This window comes from Cupressus sempervirens, chromosome 2 (genome assembly GCF_028749045.1).
Source record: "Cupressus sempervirens isolate cs-2001-9-10 chromosome 2, ASM2874904v1, whole genome shotgun sequence".
Lineage (NCBI taxonomy): Eukaryota > Viridiplantae > Streptophyta > Pinopsida > Cupressales > Cupressaceae > Cupressus > Cupressus sempervirens.
Window position 1 is genome coordinate 360,908,683 of NC_143119.1, and position 23,583 is coordinate 360,932,265.

At 36.8% G+C, this 23,583-nt stretch overlaps 1 protein-coding gene across 3 annotated transcripts in view; it reads right to left on the reverse strand.

Moving 5' to 3' along the window:
- IBR3 (acyl-CoA dehydrogenase-like protein) overlaps nucleotides 1-23,583 on the reverse strand; it is a 403,438-nt gene that overhangs the window by 355,292 nt on the left and 24,563 nt on the right. For all 3 annotated transcript variants that reach the window (XM_089813746.1, XM_089813745.1, XM_089813744.1), the window contains exons 4-5: nucleotides 7,500-7,640; nucleotides 7,212-7,343 (exon numbers count right to left, since the gene is read on the reverse strand). In XM_089813746.1, coding sequence (XP_089669872.1) covers nucleotides 7,212-7,343; nucleotides 7,500-7,640 — 273 coding nt within the window. The remainder of the gene's footprint in view (nucleotides 1-7,211; nucleotides 7,344-7,499; nucleotides 7,641-23,583) is intronic.

Consider the following 23,583-nt stretch of genomic DNA (forward strand, 5'->3'; position numbering starts at 1 on the left):
GCTCTTACTCTTATATGAGTGAAGGAATCAATAGGTCCTTGACCAATGGTCGCCTATGTCTTGATACACCAATCGACTGCTGGGCTCTGACAGCGATTTGTCCTATATGGACAACATGACTTCCGCTTCCTACCTTCTCCCGATACAATACTTACCTTCATTTAGAATATATATGTGTAAGCCAATCCGACTCGAGCCTACCTATTGGTGATTGGATGGATGTTGACCACTGTCCGCTTGGCCTTGTGATTATCAGCTTTTTGATCCTTATTAGCTGTCTGAGCACCATTGGTTCATTTCTCTTGTTTTTCATTTTATGTCTAATAACTTCCTCTACTTTCCTTTATCACCGCTCGGCTTCACTCATGGTAATGTTTTCTTTATTCCAAACATTCTAAACATTTGTGTTTGTCTTATCTGGTGTTTTGCATTCTCAATGTCTTATTCTTTGTTTGTGTTGTCACGCTAGAGAAGTATCTATCTTTTTTCCCCTATTCTTTTTTCGTGCTCTTACTCTTATATGAGTGAAGGAATCAATAGGTCCTTGACCAATGGTCGCAACTTTTGATCTAATAGTTTTTAGGTAGTTAATTAATAAATGTTATTTATTATTCATTTCTTAATTTATTATTTGTTATTTATTTATTATATGTTGCTCAATTATATGGTTTATGACTTATTAAGATAGACAACATATAAATTATAGGTGAAAAATAGATGAATATTAATGTTGTCTTATACTTTTATATTATCAAATATTGAGCTATCATCGATTATTATCCCTTACTAGTCAATGTTCTCGCTAGTCGTGAATGTTAACATTATTTTGATACTCAATGCTTAATAGCATTATTATTATTTATTAACAATATTAATTGATCCTATTATCAATAATATTTATTTTGATTTTGATATCATCAAATAAAATTTATAAAGAATTAATTATATGTTAATATAGGGCTATAACAGGCTTAAATCATATCTAGGCACATCGATATAATCTTAAACTACCATCAAATCAATCACAGTTGAACTCAGTCATGCAAAATCTCAAAGAGGCAGCCTAACACAGGAGTAGCCTTCAATCCAAACTACAGTGGTAACTCAATCATCCATGATTTCCAACATGGAACAAACATCAATCAAATTCCCATTACACTCTATGACAGAGGTCAAGTGCAAATCACTATGGGTTGTTCATTGGGATAAAATGCAAATGTTCAGCTGGTTATAACTTTCTCAACTTATTACAATATATCCTACAATCAACGTTTATTTAGAATTTTAAAAAGAATGTGTAAATTTTATGTCAGATTTCTATGACAGTACTGATAAGTGTATGGTTTTATTTTCAGGTTCGATCTCTGCTGATAAAGGACCTAATTTGCTCCACAATATATGTAATGACAATGCAAAGATATTGATGAAAAGTTTCTTCAAACTTCAATCCTTATATTACCTCCAATCTGCTTGCACTAATTGATTTCGATGCTTGCAATATTGGGCAGTAATAAACATATATACAAAGATGGTCGGATATATGGATGAATGGGCATGTCTCCAAATGGAGACATGACCATTCACCGATATACCTGATCGTCGATTTAATCACACCCAATGTTAGTTATAACAAAACTAATCCATCATTTCAAAGACTTAATAAAGCCCAATGCAAATCGATAATCATCAGAATATAATGCAATCATTCCTGAGATCCAATCTCAGATATAAACAAATAAATATGCACAGTCGGTTCTATATACAGTGATCATCATGATTAATGCAGATTATATATGTACATATATACATATCAATATATATATATATATATATATATATATATATATTCTCATATTGATCGAAGATATTGTCTTAACTGAAGCTACATGTTTTAACACTCCCTCTTAGCTAGGGAAGACAAAGTGCATATAAATTCTTCTCATTATGAGAAGTAATATCCTCTAGATATTTTAAGAAAATCAAATCTCATGATATTCTTTCAATTATGGTGTGTACACAGCTATCAAGTCTCATGATATCCACCATAAAAGATCATGGCATGTCCATAGATATTAAGTCACATAATATCCACCATGATTTTAAACATATAGAGCTTCAATAGATATCAAGTCACATGATATCCATCAACATGCTCTTTTAACTGTCATGATTTTCCAAGGATATAAAGTCACATGATATTCATCATAATTGAAATCTAATAATTTTTAAGTCGTCACCTTATATTATTAGTCAACATTTCAATATAAAAGATTATCTCCTTTTAATACTGAACATAGGGTAGGCTGATGAGTCATAGAGTCACACATATGACAAAAGAGTTTACACTTTAAACATCTTTATTAAATAATACAAATTTACAAAGTTTAAGACTCAATCTCATTAACTTATATTTCAACAAAGCCAAGTTTCTTTCTAAAATGATCAACCTTCACTTTAGGAAGTGCCTTAGTGAGAATGTCAGCTGTTTGATCACCTGTATTGATATATTCCAACTGAACAGCGCTTCTTTCCACCATGTCTCTTACGTAGTGGTAAGGAAAATCCATCTTTGCTGCAAATCCATCTCCTTCCTGTATAATTTTTCTTCTAGAAGGTTCTAATTTTGTCCTCTTCTCCTTAGGTACATGAACATACACAAGACATCCAAATATCCTTAAGTGACTAATGTCAAGTTTCTTTCCAAAAAATGCTTCTTCAGGTGTCTTATTATCCAAATGTAAGTGAGGAGATCTAATCTGAATATATACTATTGTATTAGATGCTTCATCCCAGAAAGACATACTCAAGTTTTGATCAAAATTCATAACCCTAGCAGCTTCTACAATAATTTTGTTCTTCCTGTTAGCAACTCCATTTTGTTGAGGATTGTAGGGGACTGTGAACTCCCTCTTAATCCCAACAAGTTTGCAGTACTCTTTAAATATTTCAGAAGTGTACTCTTTCCCATTATCTGTTCTCAGAACTTTAATGTTCTTTCTAGAGGAGTTCTTAGTGATTGTTTTGAATTCTGTAAACTTAGAAAGAATCTCTTCAAATTCTTTGCACTTAAGAAAGTAAATACATGTCTTCCTTGAAAAATCATCAACATATATCACATAGTACAATAACCCTCCTATAGATGGTAAAGACATGGGTCCACATAGATCAGAGTGTACTAGTTCCAACACATCTTTAGTTTTTCTCAAACTATGAGGAAATGACTTTTTAGTGTTTTTCCCTAAGGCACAACCTTTGCATGATTCATTGTGAATATGGCTTAATTCGGGTATCCCAGTTACTAACTTCTCCATTGATGTTAGGGCATGAAAGTTGATATGACCTAATCTTCTATGCCATATTTCATTTGAATCTGAAGTCTCATGTACAAGTGCAAAGTTTGTTTTAGTGCATAGCTCATATAAAAGTCCTTGTCGTACACATATTGTTAGAGCCTTCTTTATGGTTGAATTCTTAGGCCAAGCTAGTACCTTACCTTCCATGAATGCAATTCTATAACCATCATCTTCACTTGCAGACATAGATATTAAATTCCTTTTAATACCTAGTACATAAAGAACTCCAGAAAGTTGAATAGAATTTCCAGATTTCAATTTTATGGTGCAGCTCTCAATTCCTTTTACGGAATATGCAAAATCATCACCAATTGTAACTTCTTCATCTGTTTCTATTTGCATGTTTTCTAGGTTATCCTGATATCCAATGATGTGTCTTGAAGATTTGTTGTCAACTATCCATGTATTAGATTTGGTTGAAATTTGACTGGACAATGCTAAATAGAAGGCATATTTTCTCAGATTTGTGTCCTTCATTTGATTTATCAGATTTTGCAAATGACGCTTGAGGTTTAGATCAATCGGGACAATTTATCAAATAATGTCCATGTAGATCACATCTAGAACATTGAATTTTGGACAAGTCTTTCTTCTATTTAGATTGTCCTTTTCCATGAAAGTTTCTTTTCCTTTTGTTGTTCTTCTTCTTTCCCTTCTTATGTGAGTTTGTATTAAGAACTTGAACGTCTTTATCTAAGGTTTTGTATTTTCCCTTAATCACTAATCTCGATTCTTCTTGAAGACAATCTGATCTTAAACGATCTAGTTTTGGGATTTTAGATTTAGCACATATACCTTGTACAAAAGATTCCGAGGAGTTTGGAAGTCCTCCTAACACTATTAAGGATAATTCCTGATTGTCAATCTCATAACTGAGTGCAGATAATTGATCTCTCAAATCTGTGATTCTCATGAAGAAGGCATTTATAGTTTCTATGCTAATATTATTCATTTGCCTTTTAAGAGCAAGTTTTCTGCCTGTATTATTGATTATGAGTGCATAATCAAGAGCTCAAAACATATGATATGTTGTTTGCATGTTTTGCCACAATAGGTAATATGTGATCTCAAACAACATCCACATTTATCTTCATGGCCTTTTCATTATTCTCGATCCATACTAATTTCGCAGGATCATCTTTAGGTTCCTCTTTATCTTCTCTTACAAAAGATTCCAATTTGTTTTCTTTTAATAACATCATTATACGAAGTTTCCAGGATTCGAAGTTATCAGCACTTGCAAGGTGGTGTTTGAATCTCAATACGTTTGTCATCTTTATAGAGAGAATGGACTGCAAATTTAAAGTGTAATCTGATCCTTTTAAACTTAATGCGATCTCTCCATAGCCTCGCTCTGATACCATGCAAAAGTTTATGTCAGACTTCTATGACAGTACTGATAAATGTATGGTTTTATTTTCAGGTTTGATCTCTGCTGATAAAGGACCTGATTTGCTCCACAATATATGTAATGACAATGCAAATATATTGATGAAAAGTTTCTTCAAACTTCAATACTTATATTACCTCCAATCTGCTTGCATTAATTGATTTTGATGCTTGCAATATCGGGCAGTAATAAACATATATACAAGGATGGTCAGGTATATGAGTGAATGGGCATGTCTCCAAATAGAGACACGACCATTCACCAATATACCTAATTGGTGATTTAACCACACCCGATGTTAGGTATAACAAAATTAATCCATCGTTTCAAAGACTTAATAAAGCCCAATGCAAATCGATAATGATCAGAATACAGTGTGATTATTACTGAGATCCGATCTCAGATATAAACAAATAAATATGCACAGTCGGTTCTATATACAGTGATCATCATGATTAATGCAAATTATATATGTGCATATATGCATATCAATATGCAAAATATATATATTCTCATATTGATCACGGATATTGTCTTAACCGAAGCTAAATGTTTTAATAGAATGAATCAATTGTTCCAAATTCTTCGAGTATCTGTCATCCTTCTTTGCAAAATAATTTGGGGATATTCCAGTGGTATGAGAGTTGTTAATCTTGCCAGCATGTCAGGAAGATTCGGAGTTTTGATTGAAGCATGGCATCAAAGGATAGACAATAATTGGGGAATGTACTAAAAGATGCAGGTCACAAGCTCAACATTTGACATCAACAAAGGAATGTTGTTTTCAACACCCTGAATGAATTCGGACATGTGAGCATACTGCAGCAATCACCTTCAAATTCGTTACACCTAATTCTTGTTCCTATTGCGACTTATTTAAGGAAACACAAATTGTTGAGGCACTCAGATAATGAGATCAGACTAATGGTTAATTCATGCCTAAATAAGATTGAGAGTTTTAGCACCTCTACTTCCTTATGATGATAACACCGTGAAGGATATGAAGGAGGTATTGCAATTGTAAGGTGATGACTTTCAAGGTCCTAATGACATCAGAAATGTTCAATATTCAAGCAGGACTGCTATATTGACGATCTTTGGAGAAATTGCAGTAACCTACAGTTGAACTTGGGATTGCAAGATTGGATAAATGATATGTTTCACTATTTCCTAGTCATTATAAGGATGACACATGATAAAGAAGTCATTTCAGCCATGAAGAATATTATGGTTCTAACTATCAATGAGAGTGATACTATCTCCGAGTCTATCTTATATATGCTATGAGTGTGAACAATTTGGGAACAAGATGTCTGATTTCTTCATCTGCATACACATTGGTCCAAAATGTGCTTAAGCAACGTGAAGGGAAGTTGAAGCCTTTCCTATATAAAGAAAAGAAGATAGAAGATGAACTCAATTTAAAAGAGAATATTTCGCCTCGTGATGTAGGTTCAACAGATCTCGAGGATGTCCCCTTAGATGTGCATGAATCTATACATGCCAAAAAAAGACTATAACGAAATCATCAAAAGAACAGCTTTGAATGCAGCTTTCACAAATGCGGGACAGGTGATTGAGCCTTGTGATTTGGGCTATGGAGAAAAGAATAAAGATGATAAGGGTGGACCTGCAATGAGGTCAATAGGCCATAGTAAAATGACACAATAAGCTCTGACGAGGAAGAATCAATTGTTGCTTCAAGCAAAATTGCATGAGTTTATTTGTGGGCAACTTGGAGATTCTGCTTGACAACAGGTGCAATGTTGGTTTCCCTTGATGATTCTAATGCTGCCTTAGTACAAAACCAGCAAATATGTAAAGAAGATATCATAGAGGCAATTGCTTGTGAGAGTCATGTTCTTCAAGATCACTCAAATAATTCATCATTGGAAGCAGATGTTGTTCATAAGCTCTAATACCTACATGGAAAGAAGAAACTTGCAAAATCAAGGAAATCTTTTATTGAATACAACACATTTTTGAAATGATGCTTTTCACCTTTTGGGTGGGAGTGCAAGTGGTGGTCAAAACAAATGGCTAATGGCTAATGTAACGACTAAATTTCACTCCTCATGAAAATACTTTTATCCTAAGATTAACTGTATATTACAATTAGATTGTTTGTGTTACTTTCAGGACATACGGACAATTTCCTATCTAATGAATCTAACAACCAATTTTTTGATGTCCTGCAAAAGATTTCCGGCAGCATCATCATGCATTCTACACACCAGACAAAGTAGTGCAAATAAATCAAAGACACTCATCCGCCTTTCAGGCTTCCATTTTTCTCATTTCTAACTTGCAAAGTCATTTTTTTTAAAGGAAGTCCCAGTCATGCTAAAGAAAATATTATTAGACAAACTCACATATCCAAGAGGGCAAACCTACCAGAGTTCCAAAAGCAGTAGAAATATTATGTTTTAGAAAGGAAAGTCCATAAACAATGGCATAGACCAAAGTACCTGTCTCTTGCAGTAATTTTCACGATTTCCATAGCGGCCTAATCCTACTGTGTCAACATTCACATTGTGTATCAATGCCAATGTTCTAGCAGTAGCAAGGTAAATAGATCTTCTTTGTTTTGGGCTGAGCCCCTGAACAAACAAATATATGGATGTGTGGAAGCATTATAATTAAAACAAAGTTTTATGAATGTGTGACAGCGAAAATAAAACGAAAATACATATCAGGGAGAAATGTTCTAAGCATCACTTTACCAGGCACAATTAAAACAGCTTATAATATCTCACCTGCAATCCAGGATTCAAAAATATTCGACCATCCAAATATTCCATGATGTAGAATGGTGTGCCAATTACATCTTTATCTGTACAAAGACAAAAAACCTTTGGAACGGGAACATTTGTGTACTTTCCTAAAGCTTCCAGGACCTGTACATTGCCACAAAGTGCAAATTTTAGGGTCCAGGATAAACACCACCCTTGGTGCTATTTTCCCTACAAATTTTGTTATGAAACATTAGGTATAAAGAAAAAACAAGTATATGAGAGAGCAGACACTTTACTTCCTTCAAAAAAACCTGTATGTCAATTCTCAAATAACATTTAAAAGAGCCAAAGCTCTCATCTCCCAATATTCTACTACTATAGGAAAATACTAACAATAAGAAAATGGATTCATGAGGTTTAATAATAAAATAAAATGCTTACACCATTAAAAAAACACAATAGAACATGATCACAAGATAAAAATAAACTGCATGCCATTATAGTAGGGTTGTTGCATAAACCCTTTAGCCAAAAGGATGGCAAACAAAACTGCCAGCAAAAACTAACAAATCTCCTTTAAAGAACCAAGTGTAATGTCCCCTTAGCACTAGCACTAAGATTTAATGGAGTTTGGCCGATAATCGGACCCTCGTAGGCCAAGGTGTTGAGGAGAGGGTCATGTGGGCAATTCTTACTGTTGTCACAGTCAACCTGCAGCCACAAACCTCTGGCAGTTACAGGTTTCCTGCAGCCAGACGTCCTGTAGCCTATGAAATGTGCACTTTATATTAATTAATTTTTTAATATTACTTTAAAGTGCAATTAATTATAATTGTAAGAAAGGGTGAATCTTCTAGAAAGTGAAATTACATATTATCTTTATTTCCTCTAGAAGGAGGTCAACCTCTTGGAGGAAAAGAATAAATATGGAGGGAAGCCTCAAGGTTGGACATTGAATGTGTTGCCATCTACTTTGCCTAATAACTTGTGGAGCCAAGGGTTTCTGTAGTTTTCTACATTGGTCATTGGGAACGAACACTCCCATTGATTCGCAAAACTAAGGTGGTGAAAGATCCTCCGAAGGGTTGCAACTATTGGAGAAGACAAATCAGTCTTTTCATTGTGCCGAATTTGTGGCTTAGGGCCAGATTTAAGAAGTTAAATTGAAGTAACAAGTCTAATATTAACACCCAGACATATTGCAGTAGGGCTGGGATATTTGGTTAAGGATATTGGAAGAGTTTGAAAGACTTTGTTGTAGTTGAAGGTGAACAGTGTCGTCACTACAGTGTTTTTGCTACAGTGTCGTCGCTACAATATTTTTGCTACAGTTCCATCGCTACAGTACAATCCAGATTTTTGGGTTGTTTCCAAGTTCCTATCTATTTACATTTTGCATTGCATTGAGGTTAGATCTGAATATCTTAGGGCATTTGTAGGGATTTAGAAATCAGTTGTCGCAGTTTTGTAATCTGATTTATATCTGAATCTTATATCCTAAAGTTGTCAAAAGGGATTAGAATATCATTGAAAATCATAGCAGGCATTGCCCTAATGTCTCTTATTGTTGTAGATGCATATAACAGTATGGCAAAGATCTTCATATTGCCTTAGTAAATAAGAAGGAAGGTTGAAGCAATTCAAGGAATGGCGGTCTAAATCCCAAAAGGATAGCGCCCAAACTAGGGTGGGGATTAGTGACCCTAAGTGCCTTGAGGGCATTTACCAGAAGAGGCTTAAGGGCTTGGATATATAAACTTTGAAGGAATCTGTCAAGTGGTCTCTAAGCATCTTGGATTGTATTCAAACCTCCTCTCTCAAAACAAAGTAATATTAGATAAAGCTTAGAAACAAGAAAAATGGATAGCCTATGAAATTAAATTTGTCACTATATTGCAAACTCTTGATTCGTCAAAAAGGTGACCGAAGGTGGCAATGTTTGAGGACAAGCAATTTTGGGGAGGGCAGGATTGTGATGTCCCCAACCCGAAATAAAATTTAATAATAAATAATAAATGAACAATAATAATTATATTTATTAATTTATATATATTCAATACACAAATGATACAAATATTAACCAACTATGATTGATCATCATAATCTATTAAACCAAATACATTAATCAATATTACTATTTATTTGAACAACATATAACAACTAACAATTAAACATTATAATGCTCAACTATAATTAGGTGTCGACAAAGTGATGTAATCATGGTAAATAAATCGAAAAGTCAGGTTTCGTACATGAAGCAATAGTAGGAATAAGAAGCAGCCATCCTACTAATTATATACACACACACACATGTAGTTCAGAAATAGAGGGAGCATCGAAAAAGAATGAGAAGATACAACTCGCAATCATAATGAACATGATCATTAGTGAGACAAATATGGAAGACAAGAAGGAAGAGAATATTACAAGATCATACACGTCTGAAAGGGGGAAAGCCTATTAAGGGTTGGCGGTGTGAATGGAGGAAAGACCAAAGGATTGGAAAAGACATTGGTATGTAAACAGTAAGACAACATAGTAAGACACAATCAACACTAAATACATGGTGCAGGAAAACGACGACTCAAAATGGTAAGAAACATCCATAGATGACATGCTACAAGCAATAAAAAGACCATGGAGTGAACATGAGTTACAAATGGGAATATAAATGGGGAAACAAACACAACTATTGAGGACCAGCATTGATAACGAAGAGTATAAATACTCATGAACCATAATGAGACAAATGATAATTATCTCAATGATCTTCATATAAACTAAGCCATCCCACAAATGGTGCCGATGTAATAAAGGGATCCATTAGTTATGGAAAACACTAATTAGATGAACGGCATAGGGAAATACTTAAAAGGAGTGACCAGAATACAATTTGGGAGAATAAACAAGGATCTTCTCATATACACACGGAAACACAAAACAATGAGAAGTAACAAATCCTCACTCTTGCATCACCACATACATCATACACCACCGACATGATACTATAATAAGACATCAGAAATAATATAAGAGCGAACAATATTTTCAATCTATAGATCAAATCAACAATTAATATTTATTTGAACACTGGCAATCTATCAAACATAGATCTGTTATTGCAGTGGATAACATGAATATAGAAGAGATATATATATATATATATGTATGTATGTATGTATGTATGTATTACATAATTATAATTGTACATAGAACTTGATCTCCAATATATTATTATTTGATTTTTGGAAGTATATGATGTTACTAAGGAAGTGCTTGTATAAATCCAAGCAATGGATCTTTGTCCCAAGAGAGAGTGGGGGTCAATGTGTCATAGGACTTTGTGATGCAGACTTCGACCTGTAAACTTCAAAGGAATCTATCAATATTGGTGTCTAGGCAACTTGGATAACACCCACTCCTTCCTTCATTGAGACGAAATAGTAATAATACTAAGTGTTAATGAATATACAAATAACTTGAATCTCATACAATTTATGACTAATCCTATCAAGAACATTACAATCCAAACCCTAATTGAGAAATTAATGTTTAATTAAGTAAAGTCCCAACAAGGATCATTATATAGCCACTCTTTTCCAAAGTTATCTTGACAAGTTATCTCGATCAGTAACTTTCTAGAAATTTCTCATTTTTTTAATTCTTCAAAATATTTGTATGAATACTGGGACGGAGACGATGATGTTTTCTCACATTAATACCAAAGCATTCTAGCCCAGCTAATCTCATTGTAGAATAAGATAATTGGCTTTGTTTCACCATCAAGAGTCTTTCATCATCCAATCCAAGATTATTAAGCTATAGATATTAGGAAATATTGTACAAGAGCATTATACCTCTTCACCAAATTGTTCAGCCTAGCCCCATCAAAACTAGATTCTCTCTTGTGAGCATTATCGTATTCTAAATTAGCCCTCTCAAGGTTATCCACTACTAATGTCATATGTTCTTCAATTTCAAGCCTAGCTACAAACATGTGACACGTCTATCATTCTCTGCTTATCTCCCTATTTTACATTTAGGTTCATTCTTCATTGACTATTCACCACTCAAAGCTATACGTTAATAAACTTTCATTAACTACTCTAAGCTAACTCTTCGATTTATATTTACATTTCTTGCGGGTTAGTATTTAGTTAGCTTTCATAAACTAAAGATTCTTATCCATTTACTCTGGCTCTACTTTATTGTAAACGAAATGTGCTTTTTCAATCCCAGACAACATACTTTAAAATATCTAAGGACATTGTCTGATCCATCTCTCCCTTTGTTTTTTCTATCTTCGTTTCTTTCCTCTCGTGAACTTCATAAATCATCTTAATTCCCTTTCTAAAGCCAAGTTAGAATTCAATCTAAAGGCTACACAATGAATGTCTTCTAGATTTGAATGTTTCAAATGAAGGATGTTAATGAAGTGAGAAAATCGAATTACTATTATTATTTTAACTATAAAATTGGGAAAAAAATTCTTTTCACCATAGGCAATACTACACCATCGCCACCTTTAATCAATCACTCTATGAAATCAATTAGTTTTCCTTAGTCCAAATTTAAGATTACGTTTTAAACCTTGGGAATTGTTTTGATAGGTGTGGCAGTAGAAGTAACATATAAAAAGTGAAAGGAATAGTTCATGGGGATTTAACCCTAAGGTGAAAGACAATGTTGATGTCACCATAGTTACCAAAATCATGGACTTCATTTTATTATAATGGGATCCTAAAACTAGTCATAATAAAAGATAAGATTATTTTACTAATGTCCAATAAGAGACCACAAAGAGAGTCTAAGGGGCTGAAAACATTCAACAAGGCAACAGCCAACAACAAGAACATTAAATGGTGCCCGGGGAAAGAGCAAGAAAAGCAAGAACTAAGAAAGAACCAACAGAACAAACTAAACACTCTCCACTGATGAGAAGTAGTCCAAAGCTGAAGGATACGGTCTAGAGCGAGAGGAAGCCCCGGGCCATCTATGAGAGCCACTAGAGATGGAGTGTTGATGTTTGCATGTAACCTCTACGAGGCCTCACAAACCTAGAGTCGCAAAGTTGGGAGGCCAAGTGACCGCTTAGGGCATCCGGCCGGAGACACTAACATGAAAGAGGTGATAAGTTGATTTGAACACTGTCTCAATGAGAACTGAAGCTGCAAGGTGTGATCCCGAAGTCGCATCACAATATCTTGTCATTGTATCTAAAGAAGGAACTGAGGGATCAACATCCCCCAAACATGCAATAAAACCTCCCCCTAATCTCATAGTGATGAAGCAACGAAAAATAAAGTATCTCTATCTCTACCTCCCCCAAGTCACAAAGGCGATAAGTTTAGTCCTCCCTGTTGGTGGTGCATCTAGATACAAAGGCAGTGGAAGCCCACTCTGAAAGAGCCCAAAGAGAAGTAAAAGGCGTGAGTCCGGCAATGTGCAAGATATGAAGGATGCGTGATAACCCCATCCTGAATATCCATAAAGTGCTCGGCATAGAAGTCAATCCTCGGACAAAGCCCCCCTAGGGGGTTACTCTATATCATGAGAATAAATTGTCTGTATATGTCTAGCCTGAAGTGCTCATTCAACTCTTACTGAGAAGAAAGGATGTGTGTGGGGGCATCCAAAGAGAACAAAAAGGGGGGAAGACGTTTCATCTCAACCCCTACCAAGTCCAACAAAGTAGAGGCTTGAGCGTGCTAACAATGGGCCCTACCAGCAAATTTGGTACCCACAATCGCCTCTAAGAAGCAATAGGTCAGGTAGGAATATATGTGGTGATCCTCAGTCAAATCAACAAAACCCTGAAGCCAATGAAGGAACCAAAACAGATTGAAGTTGGGCCCAAGTCTGAAAGGATGGGCCCCAAAGTAGGCCAAAATGATGCTACGAGGAATGGACTAGTGACACTTGATGATGCATCGAAGAAGAAGGGTTTGGACTCTCTCAACTCAAGCCCAATTCGACTCCAAGATAAAGGGCCCCCACAAAACAAGGTCATATAGCATGGACGGTTTGACCAAGGAGTTCAAAAGAGACATTTTGGACGTATTATCCTAAAAGTGATGTTGAAAACAATGTCTCGCCAGCATAGCAAGGGAACCAAAACCCTAGTTGACTCGAGGTTGCATTACAGGTCTCATACTGAAACAACGTCCAGAGAACTTGACCCCCAGGAATGTGTATGAAGATGAAATCTAAATCTTCTCACCCTAGAAAAAGAAGTGCAGATGGGAGGTCTTCAAGCAGTTGAAGACCATCACCCGAGTCTTTCCCAAGCTTAGCACCAATTGTCACAAGTCACAAAAGGATGCCAGACCATCAAGAAGTTGATGAAGACCCTCTAGAGAGGAGGCAAGAAGAACCACATCGTTAGCAAATAGCAAAATGGAGACCAGGACCTAATGAAAGTAATATTGTCACCCAAGAGCGAGAAATCTTGAAGGAACGACTTGAGCTCATTATTGTAGACGCAAAATAAATTGTAAGAAAGAGGGCAACCTTGCTTCACCCCAACGGTGCTCTATATAGGGTCCAAGTAACCCTGTGGAGTACTCCCCCTACCAACCACACATATAATCCCATGATGGTCGTTAGAAGAATCTCTCAAATATTGTATCTCTAAGTCTATGCAAAAGAACTGCCCAAGGAATGGAATCAAACACTCTTCGGAAGTCCACAAAGAAGCAATAGACTTTTGTCAAGGTGTGTCGAGCCATGTCGATGATAGCCTGCAAAGCCAAAATGGTTTGCGAGTCTCTCTAAAAGCTAGCCTACCCCCTCAAATGACAATGACAACAATCAAGCTCCCTAGATAAAATAGTGTTCAACACAGTGGCATAGACTTTGCCAAAAGTGTGGCTAACCATGATGGTCCTGTAATTGTAGGGGTTTGAGACCAACCTAGTCTTATGGATCAAATGAATGATATGTCACAACCATGAGGGTAAACTAGTACAAACCACTCTATTAAAGAGCACTACAAGGAAGGAGACCAAAATTGTGATACCAAGCTTAAAGAGTTCCTCTTGGAACTCTTCTCCATTTGTCGCCCTGCTATTGTTCATGGATCTAACCACCTCACAGATATTGGAGAAGGTGAAGAGATGGCAACAGAGTAGGGGGTGAGGTGGAAGGGGGGTTGGACGGGGATATCGTAGAGAGGGGAAGGGTGTGGGACCAAAGAGTTGTAATCCAAGGTGGAAGGGGAGGGTGGCAGGGGAACCGATATGCCAAAAGAGCTTGGGGAATTGCAGGATTGAGGTGCAAAGGGATCTACATTGTGTCATGAAGAAAAACCACTCCTTATCGTGAAGAAAAACCGCTTTTTATGGCAAAGAAAGTGGCATAACGAAAGCTTCAAGTGGGTTAACAAGGAGGAATGGGTGTAGAAGGTCAAGTGAACCGAGTGATGGAAGGACTTGTAGCCCTAATCAAACCACTAATTCAAAGGACAAGTGCTCTTGCATTTGGAGTTGTGCGATAAATATGTGGTGTGGTGACAGACCCTCAAAGTCAAACATGGAGGAGGCGCACCTGGTATTAGTGAAGGGTTCCTTGGGGAGGAGTTATCTACGATGGAGGGTGAAGAAGACACAGTCACCATCAGCAAAGCCGAAGGAGGTGCAGGTGGGGAGCAACTACAGAGGAGAAGGCACAAAGGTGGGGAGGAGGAGAGACCCTAATGGTAAGGTTGTGGAGGGCATGATCAGCTAGGGGGATGCACAAAATGGTAAAGCGATTGGTGGAGGGAATGAAGGAGGCACAAGAGAGGTCATAGTCCACTACACTCGCCCCACTGCAATGAGGCCTAGTGAATAAGCCGGATCTAGGAAAACAAGAGAGCCCATTTAGAATCACTAACTTTGAGGACTTGCATAACTAGAGCAGACAATGAACATATCTCGTGAGGGGTCCCCTACTGCCCTCTAAAGAGTACTACAAACCTAAGGTATTGGGATCGAACTCTGAAGTACAAACTGAATCCATCACACGATCATGGATGGAGGTCTAGTAGACTCTAGTTTGTTTATTAAAGTCCCCCACAATGATGATGTCACTCATGGCCAAAACCCTGGTAATACAATCATGTAAATCCCTCTAGGGGTCAACCCGCTTTGTACAATGTAAAGAATAGGATGAGGAGGCTAGCAGAAAGTAACAGACCACAATGAAGATGTCCCTAGAATGTGAACCCATATGGCTGATATTGATCCACATAAATCTGGCCAAGCTATCAGAGTGAACCACAAAAGTTGCATTGTAGAGGGAATCTGTGACCAAACAAGCAACCCCACCTGAACCTCTAACCCCACAAGAACATCTGACCTCATCTCTGAAAGCAAACAACCACTAGAACCCAACAACACCTAGAAGAGGATAGACAAGGCTCTCATGAGTGTTCGTAACTAAAAGAATGTCAACATAACAAATAGCATCCTAAAAATGACCCAACAAGAAACATAAGGTGTCATTGTCATTCCACCAATTAGCATGCAAGGAGCCGCTATAAGGCTCCCTCATGCCCAACTTCCTCTGCAATCGTCATTTGGCCTTAGCGGTCGACCTTGATTCCCATACAAGAGGAAAGGATTCCCGAATAACAGCCCTGAGGTTACTGATCACAACCCACTTCATGTTTCATCTAGCCTCTACAACAAGCCCCTAGAAGTGTTTCAGCTCTGCAAATTGCAACTTAGTGAGATACCTCTTCAAGGAAAATCTTGGTGGGAAGAGGGAAAACCTTCATCCTCTCCCTAAGAACTGGAAGATAGTCAACCAAAGAAAGGAGCCTAAGAAAGAGAGTGTGATCATGGCCAACCCAAGTCTTGTCCAGCGTGATATCTGTAATACCCAATTGATCATTGAGGAAGGAGTAACCCGTCGGGAGAGGATCGGAGTAAGTAAGAGAAAGGCAATAGGACTATGGAGATTCAGCCAATAAATTAAGTATTTATGTCCACTAGTTACAAAAAATGGTCAATGGGACAGTAGAAATTTAGCCAATATATTAAGCATAGAAAATGCAAATGCAGCTCCAGGAAAGAAGAAACCCCAGAGTGTATCAAAATGTTGAAAGACATGGAAACGCGAGGAATGGGATAATAAATGGGGAAGAAACAAAGTCCTAACCAAGAGAATATGGAACAAGCTAGGAAGCCTCAATAAGTTGAAGCTTGAGCACACTACACCATCTCTTTTGGCATCCAATGTAATGTCCCCACTTTCAGTCTCTCTAGCATTGTTGTTGTCACTAACTTTCAAGATTTGTGTCAACTTCTAAAGAGGGGCAATTTTGATGTTACCAATGAGCTCAATTGGTTTAGAGGAGTCATATGACGCTTTCAGAGGTTATTTTTAAACAAACACAAGTCATGGGGCAGCTATGGAGTTACTGCTGGCAAGTATGACACAGGGTCTGATTCTGATATTCATTATAGTACACTTTCTTTGTTTAAATGATTGAAGAAATCAGTTTGCGGTATCCATTGATAGCCCATTGTTTGAGATGAGTGTCATGATGAATATTTTCTTTTTGAGATGGGTATTGATGCACAAACATTTTTGGAGATGGGTGTTCATATGACTATTGGATGTAATGTCACACTTGGTCAAAAAAGTTGGAACCCACATGTAGGAGTTGATTTAGGAATTGAGTTGGAGTGCAATTTCCAGCTTGGTGTTGATCTCAATTCATATCATAAGATGATTGTTTACCCTCTTTGGAGCCCTGATGTAGGAGCAACCTGGGTGTAACAACAATCTTGCATCACCCAAAAATATTTCCTTTTTGTTTCTTGAATAAGGATTGTCTCAATGGATAGCTCATGTTTCTGGAGGCTTCCTACTTAGTATTTGTCATACGAGCTCAAAATGCCCTAATTTCAAAGGTGGATGTTCATCTTGGCTATATCAACCTACGAATTGAGACTCAATGCCATATCATGAGTATTCGTGAAGTTATTGTGGATTTTTGGTGTGTAATTTTGATAGGAAAACTATATCCTCTATTTTGAAGGCCTTAGAGGCTCTGAATGGGCTCCAAAAAGGGTCAACTGGAGCTTGCACAAGTCAAGCCTTGTAGATGAGAAGCTAGGGATTTTGGAATGGGGAATAGCCAATTGGAGCAACGGATCACAAGTTATAATCTTCCGAAGTTGGGCCAACCGAAATTTCCAAAATAAATGTCAAAAGTATACTGGGCCAACTCTATTTATGTATTTTTAGGGTTAGTACCACCCTTAGCAACTCACAACAAAAAACATAACAAGATGGAGATAAAGAGAAGACAACATGCTTTACAAAGCATATATTAATACTTCAAATTCATTACAAATTCTCCAAAATGAGAGAACTTCAGCTTCTTACAATTTAAGAAAGCTTACAAACTAATAGCTTCCACAAGAAGAGTCTTCACACCAATAGCTTCACCAAGAGAGCTTCCACAAAGAAGAGCTTACAACCACAGAGCTTTCATCCCAATAGATTACACTTGAAGATCTTCTACCACATGAGCTTTCCAAATAAGATCTTACACACTAAGATCTTTCACCTCCAAAGTTTCTACCACAAGAGCTTCTAGATATTGTATCGAATAATGCACCTGATGGATTACCACTAGTAAGAAAGATCGTCACCAGATGGACTTGATTCCAGGAGTCAGTTTTCCGAACAAGGCAACACACAGAATGACACCAACAGAAGTGAAGAGCTGAACAAACAAGCATGAGTTGTTGCAGAAGGGGTTCATTCGAAAAAGTTTGAGTCCATGTGTTGTACCAACAATATTGGCACCAAAGAAGAATGGAGAATGGAGGATGTGTACGAATTCTCAAACTATCAACAAGATCACAATCAAGTATAAATTTCCATTACCGTGGATAGATGGTATTATGGACTGTTTGAGTGGAGCTATATATTTCACGAAGATAGATCTGAAGGGTGGGTACCATTAGATTTCACATCAGAGGAGGAGATGAGTGGAAGACTGCCTTCAAGACAAGAGAAAGATTGTACGAGTGGTTAGTCATGCCTTTTGGGCTAACCAATGCACTAAGCACTTTCATGCGGATAATGAATGAGGTACTAAAGGAGTTTATCGGTAAGTTTGTCATTGTTTACCTAGATGATATATTGATCTTTAGTAAGACACTGGAGGAGCATTTGATGCATATTCATAAGGTGTTTGAGAAGTTAAGGGAAGAAAAGTTGTTGATAAATTTGAAGAAGTGTGGTTTTGTGAAGGAGTTGGTGTACTTGGGATTTGAAGTCCCATCAGAAGGTCTAAAAATGGACCTTGCGAAAGTGAAGGTAATCCTTGAATGGCCTACTCCAAGGAGTGCGACTCGAGTAGTTTTTATAAAAAAATTATCAAAGGTTTTAGTAGTATTTGTGGACCCTTGATTGAAACAATGAGAGGGGATAAGAAAGAATTGAAGTAGACTGTAGGAGTAGATAAGAGTTTTAATCTATTGAAATAGAAAGTTACTAAAGAGCCTGTTTTAGCACTTCCATATTCTAATAAGGTGTTTCAAGTAGATTGTAATGCTAGTGGTATTACAATAGGAGTTGTTTTGAGCCAAGAAGGTAGACTTGTTTCTCATTTCGATGAGAAATTGAATGATGCCAAAAGAAGATATTATGTTTATGATCAAGAATTTTTATGCTATAGTTCAAGCATTAAAGAAGTGGAGACACTATCTTCTTCTCAAGGAGTTTGTTTTGTATGTTGATCATCAAGCTTTGCAATATTTGAATGGTCAAGGAAAGTTGAACCAAAGGCTTTTGAAATGGGTTCAATTTCTGCAAAGTTATACATTTTTTTTGAAACACAGGAATAGGAATTGTAACAGAGTTGCAGATGCTCTGAGTAGGAAACAACTTTTGCTGACAGAGATGCAAATTGAGGTGGTTGGGTTCAAGGAACTCAAGAATCTATATCTAGAGGATCCTGATTTTAGAGAAGGTCGGAAAGCTTGTACAGAACCTGTTACACTTGATAGGACAAAGTGCTTGGATTTCATAATCCAAGATGGTATATTGTTCAAAGAAGCCAATTGTGCATTCCAAGAAGTTCTATGAGAGAGAATCTCATCAAGGAGAAGCATAGTGGAGGCTAGACATTTTGGTATAGATAAAACCATTGTTTTAGTTGTTGAGAATTATTACTGGCCACAATTTTAGCAAGATGTTAAGAAGTTTGTACAAAGTTGTAGAGTATGTCAGAGGGCAAATGTAGAGAAGCAAAATACGGGGTTGTTGTAGCCATTACCTGTACCAGAGAAGCTGTGGGAGGATGTTAGTATAGATTTCATTCTTGGTTTACCAAGGACTCAATGAGGGCACAATTCGATATTTGTGGAGGTTGACAAATTTTCAAAGATGGCAAATTTCATTCCCCGCAAGAAGACTAGTGATGTTATTCATGGGCAGGGTTGTTTTTCAGAGAACTAGTGAGACTACATGGTCTGCCAAAGAGTATAGTTTAAGATCAAGATACCAAGTTTGTTAGGTATTTCTGGCGTACATTGTGAAAGAAGTTGAAGACAAATTTGAAGTTCAGCTCATCACATCATCCACAAACTGATTGACAAACAAAAATTGTCAATCGAAGTTTGGGAAACCTGCTAAGATGCTTGGATGGAGATAAGCCAAAAGGATGGGATTTGATTTTACCACGGGCAAAATTTGCATACAATAATTATGTCAACGGAAATACTAGTAAATCACCATTCCAGATTCTATATGTGAGCAGTCATAGAAATGCTTCTGAATTGAGGCAGTTGGATAAAGGAGAGATAAGTAGTGCTGAAGTGGAGGATTTTGCTGAATATTTGAAGAACATCCATGAGGAGGTGAGGAAGCACATTACAAAGATGAATACCCAGTACAAGGCTAAGGTAGATGTCAAAAAGAGGTATAAGGAATTTTAGGTTGGAGATGAAGTCGTGGTTCATTTGAGGAAGGAGATATTTCTAGTGAGTACATATAATAAGCTGAAAATGAAAAAGTTTGGACCATACAAGATACTGAAAAAACATGATTCTACAAATGCCTATGAAGTAGAGTTGCCCGTTGCACTAAATATTTCACCAATATTTAACATTTCAGATTTGACAGAGTATCATGAAGGAGGTGATGGAGATGAAGTTGTAGAAGTGCAATGGAGTATTCTAGCAACTACTTCAGCTACGAAGGAGATTGAGGAAATACTAGACAGTTGTGTTGGACGGAGCACAAGGAACGGAATTGAAGAGAACATATGAAGAGTATCTAGTCAAATGGAAAGGGAGATCAATAGAAGATTCATTATGGCTAGCAAGGGAGGAGGTTGACTGCCTTGGTTTTCCTCTAACTACCTGAGACATGACAGGGTCACTTCTCAAATTACCCCAAGTGTCTGATCCAAAAGCATTCTGGGTGTAAGAGCAATCTTGGATCACCCAAAAATATTTCCTTTTTGTTTCTTAAATAAAGGTTGTCTCAATGCAGAGTTGTTATTGCTGGAAGCTTGCTACTTAGTAAATCAATCATACGAGCTCAGCATGTTCTAATTTCAGAGGTGAATGTTCATCTTGGATATATCAGCCTGCCAGTTGAAGCTCAGTGTCATATCATGAGTATTTGTGAAATTATTACGAATTTTTGGTGTGTAATTTTGGTAGAAAGTCTTTAGGCTCAGTTTTGAAGGCCTCGAATGGGCTCCAATGGGGTTGACTGGAGCTTACACATGTAAGGCCCAATTCATCAAAAGCCGAGGATTCTGGAATAGGGTTATAATAGCCAATTGGAGCAACCGAAGTTGAGCCAACCAAAATTTCCAAAATAACTATCAAAAGTGTATTGGGCCGAATCTATATATGCATTTTTAGGGTTGGTCGACTTCAGGGGTTATGGTTTGATGTCAAGAAACTTGTCACGTAGCATAAAATTGCCTATATAAGAAAGACCCGTAAATTGTCTAAGACAACTCTAGGTGATAGTTCACATTTCTATGCTGCAAATTATTGCAAGGAAGGCGCCCATGTGGGTTCGCAGCTCTGTGTTGCAAATTATTGTAAGGAAGGCACCCATGTGGGTTTGCATATTGTATTTCAAAATTTTGTAATTTTGCATTTGTGGCAATAATTAGAAGCACATATTTTGTTCTCGCAAATTGTTGTTATTTCTTTGTTTTTGTTATATGTTTTTGGTACTAGGGGGAGTACCCTTCATCAAGTGGTATCAAAGCGCCCTTCATCAAGACCACTAAATATGAAATGTGCAAATGAGAAGAGAAATGAGACTATGTTTGAACTGATATGATAATAGGAGGCAACATCATTCCTAACTACATAAGGAATTGGAGGGTAACTTGAATATACAAATTGACAGTTTCAGTTTTTCCTTCTTGCTATTGTCCTAGTTACAAATCAGAAAGTGTGCAAAGAAGATATCATAGAGGAAGCTAACTATGAGAGTCAAGTTCTTCAAAAACTATTAGATAACTCATCAATTGAAACAAATGTTGTTCATAAAGCTGGTAAGTCATATAACTTGGAGAACAAATTCAAGGTCAATGAAGATAAGACTGTTGCAGCATTAAAACATTTTGATAACATTCAAAGTTGATTCAAGATCACCTTTAAAAAGTTCAACTTGAGCAAAGACAAACTTTTAGAAGAAGAATCTTCTCACGCTGATTTGCAAGTAATCAAAGAATATATGGAAACTCCGAAATAGTGAAATTAGATTATTTACATCTACTCTCAAATTGAGACCATTTCCTCAATCTTGCTGAAATTTATTCAGATGCATTGAGATGGAAAGAAGTTGATAATATTATCTCTAAACATATGAATAGTTAGGATCCATTAGAGGTTACTAAAGTTGATGCAGAGTGCTTAACAAGAAAAGTGGTTTCTTCAATACTCCCTACCCACTTCTCCAAAAGAGGATTATGACTTCCCTCTTTGTAAGGATGGTTTCTAGGGATTTTACAGTAACACCTTAAACAACTCCAACCTACCCCAAGGCTTCCCAAACACTTGGCTAAAATGTGAAGGTTGAAGCAACTTCTTCTTTTTTTTTTGGACCCAAGTCCCTCAAATTGTTGATTTTGTAGAAATCCACCCTAAGCCTCTCACAGACCCCTCCTTCCACTTGGAATGGTGTCCTAGGCACTTAACTAGGGTTTTCCAACAGTTGGTTTGATTCCCAACTCCACACAAGTCTCCAAACCCAATTTGGGCTAGTAGGGCAATTATGCCTCCCTAATTGGTTTCTCCTATTCAACTCCAAAACTCTCCAAAAGACTACCGAAACAAATTGCCTTTTCAAATACCCCTTTCAGTCTTCCTTCAAATCCCAAGAGATCAAATCTTGACTCTACTCCAGCATCACCTAAACCCTACCTTGTACGCAGACCTAATAGGCGCAATTAGGCTTGGTTTACAAAACAAGTACAAATAGATGGGTGCATGGGTTCAATTTAACCCCTTGGATATGTTCCTCCAAACTATTTCACTCTATTCCCCAATTTTCATGTCCTGCTGACAAGAATTCTTCACTCAAATACTTAATGCTGCACTCTCTAGTGTCAAATACATTGAGATATTTGACCTAGGCTTGGCTAGTAAAAATAGCAAACCATGGAGACTGACGACAAATCTTTGGAATCTAATAGTACACATACCCAGCTTGCTTTCCTCAAATGGCCGTTGAATTCCATTGGTGCAAAGGCAAGTTAGGCCTCCATCTTTGTCACACACCTTAGAAATGAGGGTTTCTAGAACAGCCTGCACAAAAATGGATATAACTTTAATTGGAAATATCACACAACTATGAAACCAAGTGCAATGATCAACTACTTCATTCCTCTATCCAACTATGCAACTTGATCCAGTTTGCCAATCCGTACAAATCTGTACAATCACAGAAATCAATGGAACTAATGGTAATCGAATCACAAATCAGTCATGAATCAGAATTAAATTGGCCACGAATCGGCAAATTTAAAAAACCCTTGAAATTAAGTGAGTAACTTATTTCATAAACCCTTTATCACTGATTCACAAAAATTCGTTTGGCTTAAACAAATCGTGTGAATCACTGCGAT